The following is a 26,021-nucleotide window of genomic DNA, read 5'->3' on the forward strand; positions in this document are numbered from 1 at the left end:
AAAGATAGGGAAAGCAAAACAAACACTCAAAAAACGTAATACCAATTTATTATCTTAACATCCAAAAAATAACCTTCCTGATGGAAGTATATCACATCACCTTGAAATATTCTTGCTAGAAAATTTATACTTCAATCTGATTAACTCCATATCTACTGAGCAGTTGGCTAAAATTCAGAGGTGAGAAGAAACAGGTTAAACAACAAAGTGGAAATGCAGTCAGCAAAATCCAGAGTGGGGGGAAGGTTTATAGGAGAAACGACATAAGAATAATAAAATGTAAAGGAAAAGATGAACCTGCAGATTTAAAGAGACTTTTAAGAGACACATTAAATGTAAAGTATAATCTTTTTGCCAATCCTGATTTGCATAAACCAGTTTGAAAAGCAAGAAATGAGGGACAATTTGGGAAATTTGAATGCTGTGTGGCTATTTAGTGCTGTAAAGAAATTAATTTAGTTTTTAAGCAGTGACAGGGCTTTGCAGTTACAGGTTTTGAAAGTTCTTACCAATCTATATATATAAAAGCCTAAGCAACTGTCCAGCCGTTCTACTGGAAGCTGTGATGCACACTGACCACCAGGGGCAGATGCTCAACACACAGGCATGGAAACATGAAACAGACTGATGAATCTCAGTGGGAAGGGGAGAGGGGGAAGGCCGGGAAGAGATTAACCAAAGATCTTATATGCATATTAGAGGCCTGGTGCACGGATTCGTGCACTGGTGGGGTCCCTTGGCCTGGCCTGCGGGGATCAGGTCAAAACTGGCTCTCCGGCCCTGGCCGGTTTGGCTCAGTGGATGGAGCGTTGGCCTGCGGACTGAGGGGTCCCAGGTTCGATTCCAGTCAAGGGCATGTACCTTGGTTGCTGGTGCATCCCCAGTGGGGGGTGTGCAGGAGGCAGCTGATCGATGTTTCTAACTCTCTATCCCTCTCCCTTCCTCTCTGTAAAGAATCAATAAAATATATTAAAAAACAAAACAAAAAAAAACTGGCTCTCTGATAGCCCCTGAGGGGTCCCGGACTGCGAGAGGGCGGTTCTTGGGTGATGCACCCTGGAATCGGGCTCCGTCTGCTCTTCTCTCAATATTGTGTCACTTTCTCTCTGTATCTGTCTCACTTCTTTCATCTCACTTTACCCTAAGTTTGGCAGTAACTGATGACTTGTGGTCATTTAACTGCAAAATGTAATTATTTAGCAAACAGGATTTACTTAGCCTGGAATATTGTTGGCCTAGGGCAGGATCCTGCTAAATGTCAGGCTCCCATGCAGGCCCTTCCACCCAGGTGGAGTCCTGTGGCAGCGGGAACCTCCTCCTTCCCACCTGAGCTGCTCTTTCGCCTCCTTCCCTTCCCGGAGGTTGCCCACTGGTGCTATTGTCCACCCAGAAGGAGGGAAGCCACAGCCAGTTTCCCAACTGAGACTGGTAGTGGGAAAATATGCTGTCTCCACTGGAAATTGATATTAAGTGGATGGGCCAGCATGGGTGCCAGATGTCGGGGCCATACCCAGTAGGTCCTGCATTTCTCATCATTTAACTAATTGAATCTGAAAGTTTCTGTAAGGCCCAGACCCATGACCTCTGCAATGGGCAGAGGACTCAGGCACCTGTGGGGTCCCTTGGCCTGGCCTGCGGGGATTGGGCCAAAACCAGCTCTCCGACATCCCCTGAGGGGTTCCAGATTGTGAGAGGGTGGTTTCTTGGGTGGTGCACCCCGGAATCGGGCTCCTTCCTCTGGCTCCAGGTGCATCACCCCAGCTCGGCAGCTCCTACGTTGAGTGTCTTCCCCGATGGTCAGTGCGCATCATAGCTACTGGTCAGCCGGTCTAATGGTCGGCCAGTTGCTTAGGCATTTATATACATAGATGATATCTGTAGTTTGATTCACCATAATGTGCAGATTGGCCCTGAGTAGGTCATTGTTGAAACTAGGTGATGGATCCTTGGTGGTTCAATATGCTCTTCTGTCATTGTGTGTCATTTATTTTATAAAATAAAAAGTTTTCTAAGGTAAGTGCTAGTGGTCAATCTATTTCTGAATTTGTAATGCCCATAACAATTTATTACTGTTTACTATTATCAGATTTTTCCCAATATTAGTCTCCTTCATTAGAGTAATGATGTATAGTATTATGTTCTTGTTTTTAAGACTTATTTTTCTATTTTATCACTTTTTTTTAAGGTAATGAGCATGGTGTCAGGATTTGCTCCATTGATTTCTGCAGGTATCTTTTCAGCCACTCTTTCATCTGCATTAGCATCCCTTGTGAGTGCTCCCAAAATATTTCAGGTAAGTACTTTCATATTACAACCTTTATTAAAGGAGAGTTTAGGCAATATTGTCTGAGATTGTTAATATTTTTAAATTAATTGCTTCTGTCAATCCCAGATATATATTATTATAATACACATACACACACACGACTGGTATATTTAATTTTATGCATATGAATGTGAATATATATATATATATATATATATATATATATATTTGAATATATATATTTATATAACATTTGTGCATTTACATACTGTTAGAGTGTAGTCTTTGAATTGTGTTTCTGGAAGTAGTAATAATTTTTTGCTTTTTTGGATATTCTCTGTTAGCATAAATTTTCATAATGTTGTACCAAAGATAAGGAGTGCGGTCCAAGACCATAAATCGGAAGAATTAAGGTATCTTGTTTCCAATAGCATGACGCCAACCTAAATGTTTTATTTTACAGATGTCTGAATGCCTAGTATGTGCTACACATTGAGTATAATGATGAATGAGATAGATATTATCTCCTTTTAATGAGCATTAAATGAATAGCTGATACTGAATAGGAAGTATTTTTTATTACTAAATCGAATCAACAAAACGTTGATTCTGCAGCTTTGTTTTTAATGTTGTAGTTGTAGCCAGTTAGTACAGTGAAGATTTAGGATATCTTTCTTAAAACAGTTTTCAGGCCCTGGCCAGTTTGGGTCAGTGGTTAGAGTATTGACCCAAAGACTGAGGGGTTGGAGGTTCGATGCTGGTCAAGGGCATGTCTCAGTTGCAGGCTGAGTCCCCGGCTCCAGTCAGAGTGCACGTGGGAGGCAACCAATCAATGTGTCTCTCTCACATAGATGTTGTTCTCTCTTTGTCTCTCTCCCTCTCTCTCTAAAAATCAATGGAGAAAATATCCTTGGGTGAGGATTAACCACACACACACACACACACACACACACACACACCCTCAACCAGTTTCTAGTATTGTTTTAAGAAAAATAATTAAGTTCTGTAATTAGGATTCTTATCTGCTTTAAGTCTAGTATTTGGACTTGTTGTAAAGCAGTTCCCATCTCTGTCATACTTCTCAAGCTTCTAAATTTCTTTTATTTGTATGCCTTCTTTCCTGGTTCCTTCTTCATAAAGAATTTCAGCATGGGGAGGGAGTAAGGTGGATAAAAACTTTTGGTATTCTATACTCTTTCTGATTCTTAAAATGTTAGACTCTCCTGTATAGTATGTAGGTGAAGCAGTATGAGATAGGGGAAATTAAGAGGACAAAGAATTAGAAACATGGACTCCATTCCTGACTAACCAGTTGTCACTATAAGCAAATCTGTATGTCAAAATGTTTCATTTTATTGTTTACATTTTTTCATTAGGCTCTATGTAAGGACAACATCTACCCAGCTTTCCAGATGTTTGCTAAAGGTTATGGGAAAAATAACGAACCTCTTCGTGGTTACATCTTAACATTCTTAATTGCACTTGGATTCATCTTAATTGGTTAGTCAAATAAATGGTGTGCTAATGTAGGTTTTAATGCATTTATAATGTTAGCTCTAAACATTGAATTATTAAATAATAAATAATGCTATTTTGCCTAGTTTACTAAATTAGTTTCTGATCAAATGAAAGAATGTTTAAAAAATACTGCAAATAATAGCACTCAATACATATTTTCTTAAATTTTTACTATCACTAAGTTCCCATTAGGGGTAGAAAGAACTCTTAGGTTGTTGTCCCTAAAAAAAAATTCAATAATAGCATAAAGAAAAGGATTTCAGGATCTCCCCTAAAAGTGGGGCCTCTACTTATCTGTTCTTTGCCTCTGATCACCAGTCCATTCGACTTTTATTAAAAGTCTGATTATACCACCAGGTGTGGAAACTAACTCTCATGTACTGCTAGGTATGTATTTGGTATAGCTGCTTTTTTGAGAACAAGTTGGCAACATTTAGTAAAGTTTTCCGAAATTCAGCAATTCTCTTTAGGGGAATGTACCCTATAGAAACTTGCATTTGTGCCCATATACAAGAATGTTTTAGTGTTAATTATAATAGTAAAAAATGGAAGCAACCTGAATATCTATCAGTGGAAGAATGAAACTGCAAAATAATATTTAGCAGTAAAAAAGAATGAACTTGGTTTTTACATATCAATATGGATAAACTTCAAATATAGAAAGTGTAAAGTCGAATTTCATGTAACTTTTAAAATACCCCAAACATTACTACATAATACTGATTGACTATATATGTAGTAAAACTATATAGCATTGGAAAAAGAATATACCAGTTTTGGAAGAGTGATGTATACAGGGGGTTTCAACTGTACGTTTCAGATTTGATTTCTTAAAAGTACATGAAGTGTACATGGCAAAATGTAGTTATTAAATCTGGATGGCCAATATAGGAGTAGCTTTATGCCATTATCTAAAGTTTTGAAATAATTCATAATTTTGAAAAGTTAAAAATGTCTAATATGTCAATAAATATGCCTTGTTTCTTTTGCAGCTGAACTGAACGTTATTGCTCCAATTATCTCTAACTTCTTCCTTGCATCCTATGCTCTGATCAATTTTTCAGTATTCCATGCATCACTTGCAAAATCTCCAGGTGATTTTACACTTTTAAAAAGTTTTTTAAATGTAATGTCTTTGATTCTAGAGGAAATGAAACACATTTTAAAAAATAGTATGTGTGGGATTAGCTCATTAATGCTCAGTCTGCCTTTATAATTGAGTCAAATTGAGTCTTCAAAGATCTCTTTATTGTGAACTTTACTGATAATATTCTGTATTTTGTTTTAAAAATCTGAGCAGCACTGTGAAAGACTTACTTTGCTTTTTTGTTTTATTTTTGTTTATTTATCTGCTTTCTCTTTCAGTTCTAAGAATATTATGATACTGGGGGTCCAGTGCATAAATTTGTGCACCTTGAAAGGAACTGTGGGCCGCAAGGCTGTGGTGGGCACAGGGGCGGGTCTCGGCCAGCCCCTTCCGCTGTGGCCCCTGGTCCCCTGTCTGCCAGCAGCCCTGCTCCCACCACCACCACTCCCATGGCTGACGGCGCCTGTCCCGTTTGCACCCGCTGAAGGCGCAGAGTGATTAGGGCCGGTGCCAGTAGCAGGTACAAGCAGGACTGGTGCCATCAGTGGGTGCGAATGGCGGCTGCTGCCCCAATCACCCCTCAGGAGCTGGGAGAGGTGGAGGGGCACTCAGGGCCAGCAGCTGCTGCTTACACACGCTGGTGGCACTGAGCGATTGGGACTGGCACCAGGGGCTGGCAGTGGGTACGAGCAGGGCTGGCACCAGCAGTGGGTGCAAGCGGGGCTGTTGCTGGCAGTGGGTGTGAGAGGTGGCTGCTGGCCCCGATTGCCCCTCAGGAGCAGGGGGAGGTGGAGAAGCCCTAAAAATCAAGAAAGAAAACCAGCACACTATTTAAGACTCAATTTAAACTTCTTTTTAAAAAACCATCTTTAGTTTTAAGTGTTCACTATGGTAGGTTGATTTACACTTTTTTTGGTAAAGAGTTTATTGGATACAGAACTAGTAAGATAAAATAATGTGGAAGTAAATAGGTGTGCCCTTTTCATGGCTGTCAAGAATTGTGAAATTAAATCATGATCTATGATCTATGACTTTACTGTTATGTATTAGCTTTATACTTACTGTTTAAAGCCCTCTCTTGGAGCAGCCAGAAAGAAAGTTATTTTTTGCATACATATGAACTATTGTCTAAAGCAGATAGATGATGTATGTGAGTGACTTGTATTAATCTATTTTATTTGTTATTGATAGGATGGCGTCCTGCATTCAAATACTACAATATGTGGATATCACTTATTGGAGCAATTCTTTGTTGCATAGTAATGTTTGTCATTAATTGGTGGGCTGCATTGCTGACATATGTGATAGTCCTTGGGCTATATATTTATGTTACCTATAAAAAGCCAGGTCAGTAACCTTTTCTATTTAGTATTTCAAGCTACAAACATCTAGAAGTTCTTTGTTATTTTTCATATCTAAGCATCATCTGATATATAATTAAATGGTACTTTGTATAGCCAAATTGGCCAGGGCTGTATAAAACTTCAAATATTTTATTTCCAAACACATGTAGTTTTAATGAAAGAATTGTGACATTTTATTCTATGGAATTCCACTCTTTTCCATAAATTAAATTTAATTTTATTTGTAGAAAAATAACAAATTCATATATTTAACATTCTGTTGCACTCAACAAATTTTAAAATTATTATTTGAAAGACTTTGATTTGCAGTATTATAGAAGCTTGATAGCTTAATAAGCATATGTATGTATGATCGATCTACCTACTGTACCTACTGTAATACCATGGAATTCACAAAATACCAGAAGACCTATTATCTTCCCACTAGTTTACGTGTGGTGGGGAAAATTGGACAAACATGTTTTAACTGGAAAATGGTCACAGATTACCTTGAATGTGTTTTATTAATAACTGTTGGTATATCTTCACATAACAGGATGCTAAGATATATTAGGATTGGTCCACTATTCACTACGGTGACCTGTAACACAGAAGAAAGATCCAGTGATATAGGTTTAAAAGGTTTTGGCTTAACAGAATAGATTAGGAAGAGATTACAAGAGTAGTTGCAGTGTAGTTGTGAGGAAACATTTCATAATTACAATACTACAGGATGAGGTTTTGGATTACAGTGGTGGCTTTAGAAATGAAATGGACAAAGGATACTATTTTAACCATCTCAGAAGCAATAATTTCTCTAATATGCCTATTAAGTCTCTAGAGTAACAAATGCCTAAAATCATTTGTGTTCAGGCTGTTTATCAATAAGAAAAAAATTTGCCTATTAAAATAACTTAAAATTGTTAAGTATTATAAATAGCATTTGGAGAGCTGCCTCTTTTCCTTTTAACCTTTGGCAATATAAACAATAATTTTAAAATGTTTCCTTTATTTATAAAAGACTTTTGAATTGCACGCATAGCATGTCTGCAGCCCTGTCATCTCCGTCTTTTCTAAATTGTACTTTCTCTTTAAATGCAATTATAGTTCATATTAGCATTTTCTTAATGTCATGCTGTGAACTTGAATTATTAAAAGTTTCAACTATAATAGTTTATTTTAGCAACTGACTTTTTAAATGGGAAAGCATTATTTACTTCTCTGTGTGTCTCATTGGTTACTGATTGGCTATTAATATTGGTGTTCTGCTGCATGAACACTATCTTCCCACAGATGTGAACTGGGGATCCTCCACACAAGCCCTGACTTACCTGAGTGCACTGCAGCATTCCATTCGACTTTCTGGAGTGGAAGACCATGTGAAAAACTTTAGGTAAGTGATATGGTAATATAGAAACATTTGTCTTAGGTGGCAATCAGTTATTCACTTATTGTTCAGAACATTTTTATATACTGATACTTCATGAGAAGTTCTCAAAAAGTATACATAGAATATTTGTTGTTGTTAGACTTGGGCAGTTAATTCAAGAACAAGGTTGGGGTTCTTAGTTATCAAATTTTACAAAGAGGTAAATTATCTACAAAATATCATCTAAAAACTTTTATTTTTATATTTTTCCATTGATTTTTAAATTTTATTTTCGAGAGAGAGTGGAAGAGAGGGAGGAAGGAGAGAGACAGAGAGAGAGAGACAGAGAGAGAGAGGAAGAGAGAGATATCACTGTGAAAGAGATACATTGATTGGTTGCCTCCCACACATGCCCCAACCAGAGCCAGAGATTGAACCTGAAACCCAGGTATGTGCGCTTGAGCGGAAATCATATCTGTGATCCTGTGGTGCTTGGGCCAACACTCTAACCACCGAGGAGCAATAGTGGCCAGCTTCCTTATTAAAGGACACATCCTGGAAACAGGAATATCATGTGGGCTGTGAATCAGTCATGAGGCTAGTTTTAGCTGCTAGGAAGGCTAAGAAATGTAATCTGTACCTGGGAGCCCACCTAACCTGCTAAAGCTCAGATGGGGACAGTGGACTCTATTAGCAGCCTGGGCCATAGAGGATGATTTCACGTTTGATTGCTCCAAAGCAGTTCAGGAGACAGAATTGGTTTTTTAGATAACTTGCTAAAATTATGAATGTTAGTATATTTTCCATCTTTATTCAGGCTTTCATGCTTATTTTATGAGTACAGTCAGTAACTACCCTAATAATTAGTGATTAAAGCAGAATTTTAGTCTATTTGCTTTTTGTTATTTTGTTTTAATTGTACAAATTCTTGTTTTAAAGAATTTTTGCTTATCTGTTTGAACTTATAAAAAGGATACCTAAATATTTTTTCATCAAAAAACTGATTTCTATTTGTAGTCAGGGAAAATAAATATGAAAGTCATGCCACTGTCATTTTAATTGAATTTTGGCTCTCACCATAATTAATTAGATTCAAAATGTTTAGTCCAAATAGAAGCCATAGAAGCCTTTTTTTCACCATAGGTGCATTTACTTATGTGGCAGCAGCCATAAAAATTAAGCTAGAATAGAGAGGGCTAATATTACAAAGCCGAAGTAATTATCATGTCATCAAGCTAAGAAGGACAGTGACCTGTTTTTTTGTACATGAAGGCAAGGCCATGCTCTGAAGAAGTTCTGTGAATTCCATGAAAGAACTGGGATATTTATTACCTTTACAAGATGCAAAGTTGTTACATAAATTTTAATCAGTATGGTCATTTCCTTCTGTAATACCTACCAGAATCTTGATGTATCATATTACCTATTACTTTCGAAGAACATTTGGCATGATGTTTGTTCTAAGAAGGTTCTGTTTCTGCATTTCTCATATATCAAGAAATCCTGACTAAAAGTCATCTTTTATGAGAATCCTGTGGCGTGTGTCTTAAAGACACCTACATGAATGAGATTCTAGTGTAATAATATATTCTTAGAGAAACAACTTAAAGTCATGTCTATGTTACCAAAAACCTAAACTCTAATTTTGTTTTTATTTTCAATCGTAAATTAGGCCACAGTGTCTTGTTATGACAGGTGCTCCAAACTCACGCCCAGCTCTACTTCATCTTGTCCATGATTTCACAAAAAATGTTGGTTTGATGATCTGTGGTCATGTACATATGGTAAGTGTTTGTTTTGTTTTCTATATTAAAACATTTTTTACTCTGTATGGAATTTGTGGGGCTTTCTAGACCTGAAATAATTTGATAAGATAAACAAATCTGTTGCATGTATTTTTTAAAAAGGCAGTTATTTTTGTCAAAATATTTTTGCTGCTAAACTGTCTTAAAATCTTATTTCTAACACGATATTAGAATTTGAAATCTTAATTGTTTTTGTTATTTATTTTGGGTAGATTTTAGCAACCTATATTGCCCTTATGGAATGGTTTGGTTAAGCAAAGTAGCTTCTTGATAACTAAGTAAGGGAGCTAAATGAAAGGTAGTATGTATTTTTTCTTACTGATATTTCTCATAAAGTCCTGAGAACACTGGGAATATTTACTTGCCAGAAAAAATAGTTGGAGGAGGTAGACAAATCACCATGAATATCTCTAGTATCCAGTATATAAGAAGAATAGAGCGAATGCTGAATTTCCAAGTTCAAACACTTTTAATTACTCATTAATTTTTGTTTTAACCATGAGTAAAACAATATTAAAAATAGTGGTAAACTTTTGTCTAAAAGTAGTTTTCTGTTTTTTTGGCCTCTTGGCTATTGAAAATAGTCACTAGAAGATGGATCACCTGTTTTGCATAAGTATTGGAGTATTTACCAGGTTAGCTTTTCTCCCAAGCTCTACTGTTTGGTGCTAGAAATGTGTGTTGTATGCCCATGTCTAAGCCCCTGCTAGAGTTGCTCTTCTACTTAAATAGTAGCAAAGTCAAAGCTGTGTTGTGTGTGTAGGGTGGTGGAAAAAGACATTTAGACACTGATCCCACTTGGGACCTGAGGAGTTTCCTAGTTTGTCTCCAAGTTCATCAATTCAAGTTGGGATCTTGAGCACAAGAAATTAGATATGGGGCAATTTTTCTATGAGGAAAGATAAGTTGTATTTTTCTTTTGCGTATTCATGTGTAATTAGGGAATGCTCTTAAACTTATTTTTAGATTTTTGCTTTATACATTTGTATGTAACATATTTATGTGTTGCTTGCAAGGATCAAATTGAACTGCAAGTTTAAAAAGCTCATTTCCTGCCCTGGCCAGTGTGGGTCAGTGGCTAGAGTGTCAGCTTGAGCACTGAAGAGTCTTGGGTTTCATTTCTGGTGAAGGGCACACTCCTGGGTTGTGGGTTGGGTATCTGTCCTCTGTCAGGCCCCTGCGAGAGGCAACCAGTAGATGTCTCTCTCTCACCCCATTCTTCCTTCTCTCCCTTCCACTCTCTAAAAAGCAATGGAAAAAAATATCCTCAGCTGAGGATTAACAATAAGAAAGAAAGATGTCCTTTATTATTTCATTGTTTAACAGAAGTATGAAGAAAAAATGCATTTATATTGTATAGCTGACTTTGATTTTCAATGATATTTCTAGGTTACTGAAAATTAATAACAGACATTTGGGACAAACAGAGAACAAGCTGGGAAACTTTCTGTGGAACAACAGAAAGCTCTTTTTTTCTGCACAATATTTTCTCCAGATTCGATAACTTCTACTTGCATTTACTTAATACAAAAAACTTCTTGTTTTTCAGTCTGTGTTTCTTTCTCTTCTATTCTCTCTTCTACAGGCACTCCCTGTGTGCCTTTACTATTTCATCAACTCCATCTTTTTATAATCAAGTATTGGAAAGAATTCACTTACATGAAAATGAAATGCCGTTATTATACCTTTCTCCCCAACCCCCAATTGCCGGGGTCCTGCCCCAGCGGGTCCAGGGGTCCCCAAAGGTGTAGACGGAGTCGGCGAAGAAGGAATGACACGGAGACAGCATTCAGTTGATCAGCAGCCTAGCCAGGATCTCCAGCAAAGTTCTGGTCTGGATCTCCAGTGAAGTTCTGTTTAGGATCTCCAGCCAGGTTCTGTGTCCATGGTCTCTTGCTAGGTTCTCCAGCCAGGTTCTCCAGGTTCTCCAGCCAGGTTCTGTAGCCATGTTCCCTCGCTAGGTTCTCCAGCCAGGTTCTGTCCAGGTTCTCCAGCCAGGTTCAGTCACCAGGTTCTAGTCAGGTTCTCTTGCCAATTTCTGTAGTCAGGTTCAGTCCAGGATCTTTTGCCATGTTCTCTCGCTAGGTTCTGTCTCTAGGTTCTGAGGCCAGTTTCTGCCCAGGATCTTTTGCCATGTTCTCTCCAGCGAAGTTCTTCTGTCTCTAGAGAACATTCTGTGTAGGTTCTGTGCCAATTTCTGTCTCTCTCTCTGTCTCTTGCTGTCTTGTTACATCTGTATTTATACCAGTTGATTCAATCCTATCAATCTCTATTACAAAGGTTAGGGCGTTTATCTCCATTCCAGGGAGTAAAGATTATGTAGCTTAAGCATGATTGTTCGTAGTTAAAGTGATTAATTACCCGCCTGGCACTTAGTTGAGGGGTTTTATTCCCTCCCTAACTTCAGGGGAAAATCCCTACCTGGGGAAACAACCTTTCTCAGAGAGGAGACCTTGGTGAAAACACATAGTGCCAAGAAGGTGAGCAAACATATTAAGAACAGTATGCCATATATGCCAGGTCCCTTGAAACAGCAAGCATGGACCGGCTCCCGGCACCCAATGTTTAGGCACCTTGTTTAAGCCAATATAATAGATTTTTATAAATGTGGAATAGATTATCTTTCAATTAAAGGTATTATTAATATTTTTCCCTTACAGGGGCCACGAAGACAAGCCATGAAAGAGATGTCCATTGATCAAGCTAAGTATCAGCGATGGCTTATTAAAAACAAAATGAAAGCCTTTTATGCTCCAGTACATGCAGATGACTTGAGAGAAGGAGCACAGTATTTGATGCAGGTAAATTTCTTATGTCTTTCAAATGACATTTTAGTTTATTGTAAGCTTTTCAAAACTCTTATGCTAGGTTTCATTCTTCATATTGATATAGATGGTAAACCTTTTAAAATATCTTTATTAAAGTAAACTAAGATTTGTATAATTTGAGAGTTAAAGGGACTATAAAAACAATGTGCTTTTGGCTTATTGAAGAACCTATTATCTTAGCCTATTTCTCTAACCTTATTGGGTTTGTTTTTGTTTTTTGTAGGAGTATGATGTAATGGAAGCCCTTATTTATTTTTTTTAAAAAAATTCTAGTTCTTTATTGTATTTCTCACTATTTACTAGTACTAAACTTAGACTTCCTTTTCAGTTTTGTGTATAGCATAGTAGCCCGATTGTGGGATTTAGAGTTAGCTGTAGGGTTAAAGGCTAGCACTGCCACTTCCTTATTATGGATTTGGGACTGAGCAAGTTAACAAAATACTCTGAAACTCAGTTTCCTCTCCTCTGAAACTCTAAAGGTTGTGGGAAGAAAAAAAATGGGTTGATACAGTGTTTGCCAACAGATTTTTATAGGAATCCCTTTCTTCAAAAAAAGCTTTCTCATTGTGTTAATTGTGGAGCTATTTTGCTAAATAGAAGTTGGAGGCTCAGTACTGTCATCTAAGCCCTTTCTGTTTTGTGTTTCTTATAACTTGACAAACTTAGGGTTAACAATAGGTTAGGCCAGTGGTCGGCAAACTGCGGCTTGGCAAACTGTGGCTTGCGAGCCACATGCGGCTCTTTGGCCCCTTGAGTGTGGCTCTTCCACAAAATACCGATTTCTGTGCATGGGCCACGAAGTTTCAATCGCACTGTACATGCACGCCTGCACGTGGTATTTTGTGGAAAAGCCACACTCAAGGGGCCAAAGAGCAGCATGTGGCTCGCGAGCCGCAGTTTGCTGACCATGGGGCTAGACAATCTTCAGGATTCATAAGAGGTAAGAGTGGGGTTGCTTTGGCAGATACCATGAGACTATAGTAATTAAGACACTGTGATGTTGAAGTAGCAATGAAAGAAAACAGAAGAAATAGAGCCACTCATTTAGGAAATTTAATATTTGATCGAGGTGGCATTGAAAGGATCAGCTGGGACAATTGATTATCCATGGATTAAAGACCTCTATGAAAGGCAATTTTTAAAAACTTTTAAAAGAAAATATAGGGAAGACTTTTTAAAAAATGAGACAATGCTTTCCTGCTTATAATGAAAATGAAAAAAAGGAAGCCACACACCAGAGATAGATCAGAATATACAGGGTGGGTTTACAGTTATAAGCACTTGTATTATTATTTGCTAACTATCATATTATTTTCCAAACGAACAACTGTAAACCTACTTTTGTCCACCATGTATAAAGCAGTACTATCTACATATATAAAATCCCAGTATGCTAAGTGTCCGACTGTCTGACTGGTTGCTATGATGCGCACTGACCCCCACGGGGCAGATGCTCAATGCAGGGGCTGCCGTGATGTGCACTGGCCATTTACAGAGAACAGCACCGCAGACCTGGCTCCCACAAAGCAATACTCAGCTTCCCCCAAGTGAGACACAGGCCCTGCCATCACCCTGGAGCAACACCAAATCTCAGCCCACACTGCCGAGACCCCATGGCACCGAATGTGGCCCACAGCCCAGCCCACCCCAGAAATGGTGGCTGTGGGCACCAGGTAATGACATCATGTAGCAACGCCTGGCTTCCTCTCTCTAGCGACTAGCCTCCTTGGAGTTTGTTCAGCCCAGGAACACGACTGGCTTTATAGCCAGGCGGAAACATTTTACACTTTAACCAAATGTCGGTGAAGTGTTTTCCTACGTCTCATCTCATTTGATCCTCACAGAAGTCCTGGAGTAGGAGACTCAGTGGAATCCTATTTTCTTTTCATTAGCTGGAAAATGGAGATTTAGAAAGCTTAGAAACTTGACCCGACTGAAAAGAAGAAATGGTGAACCTTGAAAATGACTTCAGGTTTTCTCACTGCGCAGAATATAGTCAGATACTACTGGAGTTAAATATTTTACCTTTTGTTCTCCCTGCATCTATAATAATAATCTGCTTCATGCTGATGTTTACTGCTGTGTTGCTGACAATTACCTGAAAGAGAAGTTGGGGTGCTTCATTCGGCTGGAAAAAGTTTAGCTAAATCAGAAAGCAGGTCTAATTAAGCAAATTTATCTTTATATATATATATAAAGCTCTCCTTGGTGCCAACTGCATGCGTGTGTTTCAGTCTGTCATTGTTGATCGTGAATTTGGTTGACACTTCTATTATAGAGAAAGGGCGAATAGCGATATTAAAATATTTCTTCTAATTAATTTCCTTTCAGTGTGCACAAATTCGTGCACCGGGCCACTAGTAAATTAGTAAGAGAAAAAAGGAAGCAAAAGATACAAGGTGAAGAGGAAACCTAAATGATAGAAATAAAAATTAAAACTGCATACCCATCAGAGTGACCAAAATTAAGCCTGCCAAGTGTTAAAAATTGTGTAGAGAAAATGGAATCGTTGAACTGTGTGGTAGATTGGACAATTACTTTGTACAGCAACTTGGCAATGTCCTGCAAATTTCAAAGTGTGGATATCCTAGGACAGTGATGGCGAACCTATGACACGCGTGTCAGAGGTGACACGCAAACTCATTTTTTTGGTTGATTTTTCTTTGTTAAATGGCATTTAAACATATAAATATCAAAAATATAAGTCTTTGTTTTAGTATGGTTGCAAATATCAAAAAATTTCTATATGTGACACGGCACCAGAGTTAAGTTAGGGTTTTTCAAAATGCTGACACGCCGAGCTCAAAAGGTTCGCCATCACTGTCCTAGGACATGGGTACCCTAGGACATTCCATTCTTAAGTGTATACCTTAGAGAAAATTTAACATGTGAAAAAGGCTATCTGAAACTTCTTACAAACATCATTTGTGATAGTGGAAGAAAAAAAATAAAGGAGAAACTTCAGCCTTCAGTTACCAATCACAAAATTAAATTGTGGTGTAATAATACAATGGAATTCTATATAATGGTAAAAGGAGCTATATATATATCAACAAAAATAAACTTGAAAAAGTATGAAGGAAAAACTGCAAGTTATATGAATAATTTTAAGATATAAACTTTTTAAATATATAAATTTAAAATATATATGTATGTGTGTCTAAATAATGGAATACATAGTGAAAATAAAAGGGGGGCATGAGGATACATGGGACACTTGATGAGTGTTTGTAATGTTTATTTTTTTAAGCTAGGCGGTGGGTACATGATTATTTATTACTTTATTCACCTTTGTGTGCAAAATATGTAAATATTTCAAGTAGAATGTGACTCCTGTTCATAAAGTTGGTTCTAGTGGGTAAATCTTCCTTGCTTTTGTACAGTTTATAGCAGGGGTCCTCAAACTACGGCCCGCGGGCCACATGCAAATACAAATATTGTATTTTTCCCGTTTTGTTTTTTTTACTTCAAAATAAGATATGTGCAGTGTGCATAGGAATCTGTTCATAGTTTTTTTTTAAACTATAGTCCGGCCCTCCAACGGTCTGAGGGACAGTGAACTGGCCCCCTGTTTAAAAAGTGTGAGGACCCCTGGTTTATAGGAATATTTTGATAACTACTTATATATTTAATAAATGTTATGAAAGAAAATATTTTCTTAGAGCAATGGTTCTTAAACTTCATTATGCAAGAGAATCACCTAGTAGACTTGTTAAAACACACACTGCTAGGCCCCACCTTTGAAATGATTTCAGTAGGTCTGGGGTAAGACCCAAGAATTAGCATTTCCAAAAAGTTTCCCCGTGGCCGAAACCGGTTTGGCTCAGTGGATAGAGCGTCGGCCTGCGGACTGAAGGGTCCCAGGTTCGATTCCGGTCAAGGGCATGTACCTGGGTTGCGGGCATATCCCCTGTGGGAGATGTGCAGGAGGTGGCTGATTGATGTTTCTCTCTCATCGATGTTTCTAACTATCTCTCTCCCTTCCTCTCTGTAAAAAATCAATAAAATATATATTAAAAAAAAAAAAAAAGTTTCCCCGTGATGCTCTTGCTGTATAGTTCAGGCACTATACATTGATATTTCCACTTGTAGGAAATATCTAGGATAAGCAAATTCATAGAGACTAAAGGCAGTGTTACCAGATCTGGAGGAAGGTGAGAATGAGTGATTATTGCTTAATGGTTACAGAATATCTGATGTGATTGTTTTGGAAGTAGGTGGTGGGGTTAGTTGTACAACATTGTGAATATAATTAATGTCAACAAATTATACATTTTAAAATGGTTAAAATGGCAAAATGTTTTAATTTTTTACAATAACACACACACACACACACACAGACACACACACACACACACACACACACACCCTGGGAATCAAATTTTAAAATCTTACAAAAGGAGAGCTTCATTGGCTTTTGGGGCATTTAGTGTTGACGTGATTCAGAACTGTAACCAACAATGCATTTAGTCTTTTGCTTATAGGTTTTAGTTTTCAAAATATGTAACTGAGAAAACTGTTACTATGATTTTTATAAAAGGCTAAGTATATCTTTAAAGTTGTATTTTTCGTTCATTTTAGGCTGCTGGTCTTGGGCGTATGAAACCAAACACACTTGTCCTTGGATTTAAGAAAGATTGGTTGCAAGCAGATATGAGGGAAGTGGATATGTATATAAACGTATTCCAGTAAGTATCCTTTTAATTCAATAACTTGGTTCAGAAAATGTTAATTTTGAAAGCTTGCACTGATTTTTGAAGCCTGTTTTTCATAATAGTCTCTAGTAGAAGCATAAGAATGAAAAGAATCACACGCTTACCTGGGTTTTGAATTGATCTATTAATGAAACATTTTGACTGATCTTTTCTTTGTCTTTTTATAGACATGAACATTCATACACATATAGGGTGTCCCAAAAAAATGTACACACACAATTTGAATAATTATAAAGGCAGTATTTATTTTTTATTTTTTTAATATTTCTTTATTGGTTAAGGTATTACAAATGTGTCCTCATCCCCCCATTAACCCCCAACCTCCCCACCCCCCACTTGTTTATTAAAAAAACATTTACTTTTCAAAACTGAACTATCAGCTAAGGTGTGTATACATTTTTTTTGGGAAATCTTATGTGTGTGTGTGTGTGTATGTGTGTGTAATTATATGCGCACGCGCATATAATTTGGCTTCCCATTTAAGTTAGTTGGCTTTTTCACATCCCTACAGCTATTGTCGAGCAGAGTTCCTGAATGTTGTCAGACCCATCCCCTTTTAAGTTATCCTATATAATAAGAGAGGGGTATGCTAATTAGCCCTGGTATGCTGATTAGTCATGACCAGTATGCAAACTGACCATCACTTAAACACAAAAGATGGCCGCCCCCATGTGGCCACAAGATGGCCGGCAGGGGAGGGCAGTTGGAGGCAACCAGGCCTGCAGGGGAGGGCAGTTAAGGGTGACTGGACCTGCAGGGAAGGGCAGTTTGCGGGGAACCAGGCCTGCAGGGGAGGGCTGTTGGGGGCGATTGGACTGGCGGGGGGGCAGTTGGGGGCGATCGGGCTGGCAGGGGAACAGTTAGGCATCAATTAGGCTGGCAGAGGAGTGGTTAGGGGGTGATCAGGCAGGCAGGCAGGTGAGCGGTTGGGAGCCAGCAGTCCCAGATTGTGAGAGGGATGTCTGACCAGCAGTCGGACATCCCCCGAGGGGTCCCAGATTGGAAAGGGTGCAGGCTGGGCTGAGGGACACCCCCCACCAGTGCATGAATTTTGTGCACCGGGCCTCTAGTGTCATTATAATATCTGATGCTGAGGAAAGCATTTCATCACTGATATCAACCTCAGAGGTTAGATTTGTTTCCCACTCAAACTAATTTTGCAGTTAATTATTTGGTTCATCTATTAGGTTATTTACTTTTCTTCTTTGTTATTTATCTTATTTTAACTTATTGGGGTGACACTGGTTAACATAATTATACAGGTTTCAGGTGCATAATTCTATAACACATCATCTGTACACTGTATTGTGTTCATCGCCCCAAGTCAAGTCTCCATCCATCACCATTTATCCCCCCATGCCCTCATCCACTTCTTTCATCCCCCTCTCCCAAGCAATCACCACATTGTTGTCCATGAGTTCTTTTTTAAAATGTACTAATATGTTTTGCTTTTCCACCCCTTAAAGTATAAGTTCAGAGTTCACTATTCATGGTTAGTGCTATTTCCAATGATCTTTACCAGTTGGCTAAGTTTTTATTTACATCATTTTAACTTCTCTGTTAGGGGTTTTCTAGTGTTTGTTTTGTTACTTTGTCTTTCTGATTTTACTCTGTTCCTGTTATTTTTTATTTCCCTTACTGGAACACCTCTTGTATCTATAGATAAAAGCACATAATTATTTGCCTGTATCACATAGGATAGTTTTGTCTTCACAGATGCCTTAAAACAATTTGAGGAAGTAGGCAGATCTCATACTTTACTTTTAAAATCTCTATTGATTATGTAAAGTAGACGATAAAAAAAATAATAAAGTATACAATGAATAAGATTTCCCAAGTAATTGTTAAATGCTTTTCGTAAAATGAAAGCTTTGCTGGTTTGTCACACATGTGTAACTGCCCTTTGGCTTTGGGTTTATACTTTATTGTAACCCAGGATTCTCCTGCTGTAAGCCGATTGCCGCTCAGTGGAACAACCTGAAGTTTTGCAATTTCGAACTTTTTTAGTAGATCTGAGGAGAACTTGGGTTTATGTGATTTATGGTGTTAACGAAGTTTATAGAATTAAAGTCTGGTTTTAGAGTTGTGTACAAAGGTTTAATGTATATTATATACGTATGGGATGCTCCCATTTGTGTTTAAAAAAATCAAAACGATTTTTGAATACATGTCTGCAAATGTATATAAAATCTTAGTACTTTTTAAAACTAGTTTTGTAAAAAATTGTAAATTACTTAAAAATACCCTTTCTCCCTTGAGAAATGATCCCTTCATCCTCTACAATATGATCTTTCTCAATAATAAAATCCATCTTTGTCTTCATGTATTTCTCTTGACTATAGGGGTTTAAGTTTAAATTAAATAATGGTTTGACTCCATAATTTTAGCTTGTTTCTAATAGGGTAAAAATAGTTACTGCTTTAAATAGCTGCTTTAAGTAGATTATCAGTATTATAAAGATCTTCATGTAAATAGTTTTAGAGGCATTACAGAAAAAGGGAAAAGGAATGGTATAGTATTTGAAACTATCTTGGCTCTCACCATAATATTTTAAGCATATTGAAGAATCAAATGTTAAAGCTGAAAGTAATTTTAAAGACCTTCAATTATTGCCTTCATTTTATAGAGGAGGGACAAATTTTTTTTATATTTTTCCTATTATAGTGACGCCTTTGACATACAATACGGAGTAGTGGTTATTCGCCTAAAAGAGGGTCTGGATATATCTCATCTTCAAGGACAAGGTAAATCTTCTTTGAAATAATTTTTTATTTTAAATATATAAATTACTTTGTTAGAAAATTATAAGTCTTACAAGTCCTTCAATAATTTTAATATTTACCATCTGTTGTGAATGGCATTTTAAGATCAGATTTGGCCCTGCCAGTGTGGCTCAGCGATTTGAGTCAACCCATGAACCAGGAGGTCATGGTTTGATTCCTGTCAGGGCAAATGGCTGGGTTGTGGGCTTGATCTCCAGTAGGGGGCATGCAGAATACAGCCAATTGATGATTCTCATCGGTAATATTTCTATCTGTCTCTCCCACTCCCTTCATCTCTCAGAAATCAATAAAAACATATAAAAACAAAAAAACAAAACAAAAAAAAGGTCACATGTTTGGCTCCACCAAAGTTTGTGCTTTTTCATTTATTATACTAACCTGGATGATGGCTAGTGATTAGAGAATAAAATTCAATCCACATCATCAGTTTAAGAAAAACAAACATTAGTAATGATTCTAAATCAGCCAAATTTGTAAAAATAATAAATATTTATTTATTATATAAATAAAACCCTAATACGTAAATCGGCCAAATGGCAGAACAACCGGTTGCTATGACACAGGACTACCAGGGGGCAGACGTTCAATGCAGGAGCTACCCCCTGGTGTTCAGTGCACTCCAAGGGGAGTGCCACTCAGCCAGAGTCGGGCTCACGGTTGGTGAGTGCAGTGGCAGTGGTAGGAGCCTCTCCCGCCTCCGCAGCAGCGCTAAGGACCCCTCGGGAGATGTCCTACTGTCAGCGTAGGCCCGCTCCCAGGCTGAGGGACATCCCTCTCTCCTTCTCAGTGCACAAATGTCATGCACCGGACCTCTAGTATCCTATATAATAAAAGCATACTATGCAAATTGTCCCCTTGACCAGAGTTCTTCCGGGAGTTTGACCAGTGGGTGGGCAAGCTGGGGGAAGGAAGGAAGGCCCTGGCCAGCAGTGGCGGCAGGCGGCCGGGGGATGGGAGGGAGTACCTGGCCAGTAGCCGGCAGCCACTAAGGACCCTACCAGTGCATAAATTTCATGCACTGGGCCTCTAGTAATAAATAAAATTGTTGGAGAAAAACAAAATTAATGAGTGCTAAATTGTTAGACATGATCATGTTTATTAAAGTCATGCTTTATATATAGAGGCACATTAATAGTGAAAAACTAAACTCCGGAAAAGACCCTAGAAATCATTTTTAAATCATTTTATTCTGAAATAATTATAGGTACACAAGAAATTATAAAAATGTAGAGAGGTCTTGTGTACCCTTCATTCATATCCTTCGTTCTGCTGTTCGGTCGATTTGCATATTAGGGTTTTATTATATAAGATATTTTTACAAATTTCTCCCAATGGTAACATCTTACATATCTGTAGTTCTATACATGCACACACATGTGTACTTTGTGGTATGTATCACATATTTTGATTTATGTAATCAGCGCCATAATCAAGATACAGAACTGTTCCATCACCAGAAAGATCTCCCTTGTTCTGCCCCATATAGCTTTCACCATACTCTTCCTCGCTCCCCATCCTTAAACTCTGACACCCAGCAATCTCTTCTCCAGCAATATAATTTTCAAAGCATTTATAAAACAAACCAACCAGTTTTTAAAAAGTGAACATTGAAACCAGTTATGGTATAATATTAGCTTTTGCAAACTTTTAAACTATGGAAAATTCCAAAGCCTCTAATGATTTAAAAAAATATTAAAAGCTTAAGAAAATTTGCATACCTAATATTTTACCATTATCAATTGAATAACCAAATCATCCAAATTAACTAAAGCCTAAATAGCTGAGAGACATAATGAACTTTTGTCATCTGTTTCTAACCATAATTTAAACTGTTTTATTCTTCCCACTCCCTCCACCATTTTAAGTATATTGTGCATTCCCAAAAGGAATGCTTTAAGATCTTTATCCATATAACACAAAAGTATGGCTTGCTGAAAATGCACTTTCTTACTCTATCTAGAGTACGCCTTGCAACATACTACTTTAATTCTTACTTGCTCTGAGAGTAATTTAGGTTTAGGGTTAACTCTGCATAATTATTTGTAGTGTCCCCTTTCATTCAAAAATAACACAGTTTGGCCACTAAATTACATAATTCTATAATTTAGATTTTGAATATTGGAACTTGAAAGTATTTTTTTGTGTTTACAGTCATGAAAATTGTTTTGAAATCCTTGTTATTCATCATTAAGATTTGCAGACAGGGATTTGAATTAGCACAAGGATGAAAGAACAGAGTCCTATCTGCGTTAGAAATCCCAGCATTTTCTTCTAGGTAGTTTTGTAGTCTGGGCAGATGTATTGACATCCCAGCCTGTTTTCTCACCTGTTAAAACATAATTACTTCATGGGGTCATTGTGAAGATTGAAAAGGATGTAAGGCCTGTGAAGCTTTTAGCGGTGTCTACACAGAAGCTCACGTAGTTTCTACTGTTATTTCTCTTAATGCACAAATCAGTGATGAGGATTATGGATAGATGATCAAATTCATATTATGTTTATCTTCATGAAAATATTTTTATGGTGGAAGTTAAATATTTCCTAACTCTTCCCAAAAAAACAGAAAATGAAGAAATGGTACTTTTACAGTGAGTTTGGTAAAGGACTCTATTCCCTAGTCTGGCTTTGTAGTTATGGCTGTAATTTTTCAGTGTTGTCTGTCCTCTTACATTATATATGAACATCTGTCACATTTTACATTTTTCACTTGTGTAAATGACTTTGAGAGTAGAGTTGACTCACATTTCCATACATCATTCTTTTGTCTGCCAGATTCTTGCATTTCATGAATCTCATTCATTACTGATTCCCCTGTACTTAATTCAGATGTCTGACACTTAGTTGTGGCTCAAGATATTGAAGTGAATAGTCATTTCAAAACAGATTAGCACATTTGTTTAAATCAGAAATCACTTATTATAAACTTACTAGAGGCCCGATGCACAAAAATTTGTGCACTCGGGGGTGGGGAGGTCCCTCATCTGGCCTGTGCCCTCTCGTAGTCAGGGACCCCTCGGAGGATGTCCACCTGCTGGCTTAGGCCCGCTCCCCGGGGAAACGGGCCTAAGCTGGCAGTCAGACATCCTTCTGGCAGCCTGGGAGCACTCAGGGGATGTCCACTTGCCAGCGGGAACAGGCCTAAGCTGCAGTCAGACATCCTTAGTGCTGCTGAGGAGGCGTGAGAGGCTCCCGCCACCACCACTGTGCTGACAGCCGTCAGCCGTCAGCCTGGCTTGTGGCTGAGCAGAGCTCCCCCTGTGGGAGAGCACTGACCACCAGGGGGCAGCTCCTGCATTGAGCATCTGCCCCCTGGTGGTCAGTGTGTGTCATAGTGACTAGTCATTCCCAGTGGTTCTGCTGTTAGGGTCAATTTGCATATTACCCTTTTATTATATAGGATTTTATAATAAACTTTGCTTGAAATGGTCATTTAATTGATATTATACCATCATGCTTTCCTTAATGTTTAAAATAAGGTTTAGATCATATTTTAAATACTTTCATATCTACAGAAGAATTATTGTCGTCACAAGAGAAATCTCCTGGTGTCAAGGATGTGGTACTAAGCATGGAGTATAGTAAGAAATCAGATTTAGATACTTCCAAACCATCTGGTGAAAAAACCGTTACACATAAAGGTAATTTTTATTCAAACAAGAAATTTCATTAATGGTAATGTTTTAATTTGGAGAGAAATAGCTTTATTACGTAACATAGCTAATAAGGTAACCTGTCCTCAAATTTTTACTTTTCATTTCTAGTTGCTCAAAATTTATGGTTTTCAAAACTATCTACAGATGAACAAGAATAGATCCAGAGACAAATGAGTTGCGGGGGGGAGGTTAGAGAGCAACCAAAGGACTTGTATGCATGCATATTAGTATAACCCCATGGTCGGCAAACTGCGGCTCTTTGGCCCGTTGAGGGTGGCTCTTCCTAAGCCTTAGGAGTACCCTAATTAAGTTAATAACAATGTACCTACCTATATAGTTTAAGTTTAAAAAATTTGGCTCTCAAAAGAAATTTCAATCATTGTACTGTTGATATTTGGCTCTGTTGACTAATGAGTTTGCTGACCACTGGTATAACCAATGGACACAGACACTGGGATGGTGGGGGCTTGCCTGGAGTGGGAATGGCTGCAGGGGCGGGGCAAATTGGGGAAGAGGGAGACATATGTAAAACATTAGACAAAAAAAAAACTATCTACAAAATAATTTATAAGGCATTAAAGTGGATCACAGAACAGAAACTGTACTAATTAATTACCTACTAATATGCTCTTGTATGTTTTTATTTATACTTGCTTTAAAGAAAACATTTTAATTTGAAGCCTTGGTTAAATCTGAACTTGTAAAGAAACATAATTTTAGAGCAGCAGTTCTCAACCTGTGGGTTGCGACCCCTTTGGGGGTGGAATGACCTTTTCACAGGAGTCACATAAGACCATCAGACACCACATATATAATTACATATTGTTTTTGTGATTAATCATTATGCTTTAATTATGTTCAATTTGTAACAATGAAATTGAGGTCACCACATGAGGAACTGTATTAAAGGGTCGCGGCATTAGGAAGGTTGAGAACCACTGTTTTAGAGTGATGTACCTATTATAAGCATGTGATAATATTGAAAGAAATTAAGTTTATGTAATTGATTAACCTTTTTTATTCTTTTTAGTAAATCAAGGTATTTAAATGCCAAGGCTTTTATTTATGTGTTGATATATTCAGAATATTTCTACTTCTGCATCTGAAGTTTAGGTAAAACAATGAAATAAAAAATCAAGTGCAATTTTACTTCTTAATTTAGTCTTTCTGAAGAAACAAGCTATTTGTATTTGGGTGCTGAACTATTCAGCCATAATTACAGACATAATACCACTGGTAACTTATGTGCTCTAAGCCACAAAACAATTTCCAGGTTTCATGAGACTTTCAGATAATTTCATCCACAAATCTATATGTAATGTTTATGAGAAGAAAAGAGAGATGACTTCCAAATCTTACTCTCCCACCCTCACTCTCCTACCTCTGTTTAGTTTAGTATCTCCATCTGTCCTATTCCCAGTTGACATGCAACAAGAAAAATCTGCACTGTAAATCATCAAACCATATCATATTTTTTATTTCTGTAAAATAATTGCCATTCTTTGTCTGAAATTGGTAACACTGGACAGTTCCTGTCTCAGAAAATTGATCATTTCTAGATTTAGAAGCTTGCATTTATTTATTTCCTCCTTATTTAATTTATCTGTTGCTTAGAGAATGGTAGTTGAGAGCTTAGCTGAGACCCATTGTCCCTTTCAGTTCTTTGCTGGCTTGGGATTATAATTTTTTCTTTTTCATCTCAAAACTCTATAAACTGATTATGACAGCACTGTTATGTTCCTGCATTTATTTTTAGTTTATGGTATTCATTCTTTCATTTCCTCTTACTTTTCATTTGTCCTTTTCTCTTGCCTAAAACAAATCCTTTCCTTTATAGAATCTGTTAGAAATTAATAGATAAAACTATGATGGAAGGGGAAGAAGTAACATTTATCAAGCATCTACTTTGTGCCTTCCACAATTTAATAGATGTTATCCATACATTAGCTCATTAATGTGTCATAATCTTATGAATCATTATTTTTATGAAATAGGAAACTGGGTCAGTATATTTCTATTTATCTTCTTGTTATAAAAATGTAAATAATTTTAATTTAGTTTAAATCAAAGTGTCAATATTTCCTTGATTTTCTGAGCTCTCTGAAATGAATACAGAATGTCCATAGTTATATTTATAAATGTTTTTTATCTTCAAAGACAGATAATATCAAATATCTATAGGAACAATATTTAATACTAAGAAATTAAAATAATTGAAATGTTTCTTGTTCCATTACAGGCATAAGAAATTAGCATTCAAAAATAGCATTAATATTTTTTGTGTTTATTTTCCTATTTTTCCAATTATTTTCAAAATTATCATAGAAATCATAGAAAAGTTTATACAGTTTTAAAAGTCTTCAGAATTATAAACATTCTGGTATGGTTATTATGTAGTCATAGATATTTGATATTTCTGCCTTGATTATTGAGTATTCAAAAGAACAAAAGGAGCACCCTTTTATTTTGTGCTAAGCACTGACTTAAGTGCATTAATGTTTGCAATATAATAACATTAAGAGGTAGGTATTGTTCATCCTCTTTACAACTGAGGAAAGTGAGAAGTTAAGTCACAGCCAGGAAAGGGGTCAGTGGTAACACTGGAATGCTGGGAGTCTGGCTCAAGAGCCCACTGCAGTGTACTCTTCCCTGAC

General features: G+C 37.3%; 1 protein-coding gene across 2 annotated transcripts in view; it reads left to right on the forward strand.

The window, feature by feature from the left end:
• The window catches only part of SLC12A2 (solute carrier family 12 member 2), a 91,758-nt gene that overhangs the window by 54,638 nt on the left and 11,099 nt on the right, over positions 1–26,021 (forward strand). For both annotated transcript variants that reach the window (XM_081088823.1, XM_081088824.1), the window contains exons 11-20: positions 2,186–2,293; positions 3,643–3,766; positions 4,777–4,878; positions 6,063–6,218; positions 7,508–7,607; positions 9,256–9,367; positions 12,049–12,189; positions 16,798–16,904; positions 19,596–19,675; positions 23,227–23,352. In XM_081088823.1, the coding sequence (XP_080944949.1) occupies positions 2,186–2,293; positions 3,643–3,766; positions 4,777–4,878; positions 6,063–6,218; positions 7,508–7,607; positions 9,256–9,367; positions 12,049–12,189; positions 16,798–16,904; positions 19,596–19,675; positions 23,227–23,352 (1,156 nt within the window). The remainder of the gene's footprint in view (positions 1–2,185; positions 2,294–3,642; positions 3,767–4,776; positions 4,879–6,062; positions 6,219–7,507; positions 7,608–9,255; positions 9,368–12,048; positions 12,190–16,797; positions 16,905–19,595; positions 19,676–23,226; positions 23,353–26,021) is intronic.

The sequence above is a fragment of the Myotis nattereri genome, assembly GCF_964212035.1.
Source record: "Myotis nattereri genome assembly, chromosome: 4".
Lineage (NCBI taxonomy): Eukaryota > Metazoa > Chordata > Mammalia > Chiroptera > Vespertilionidae > Myotis > Myotis nattereri.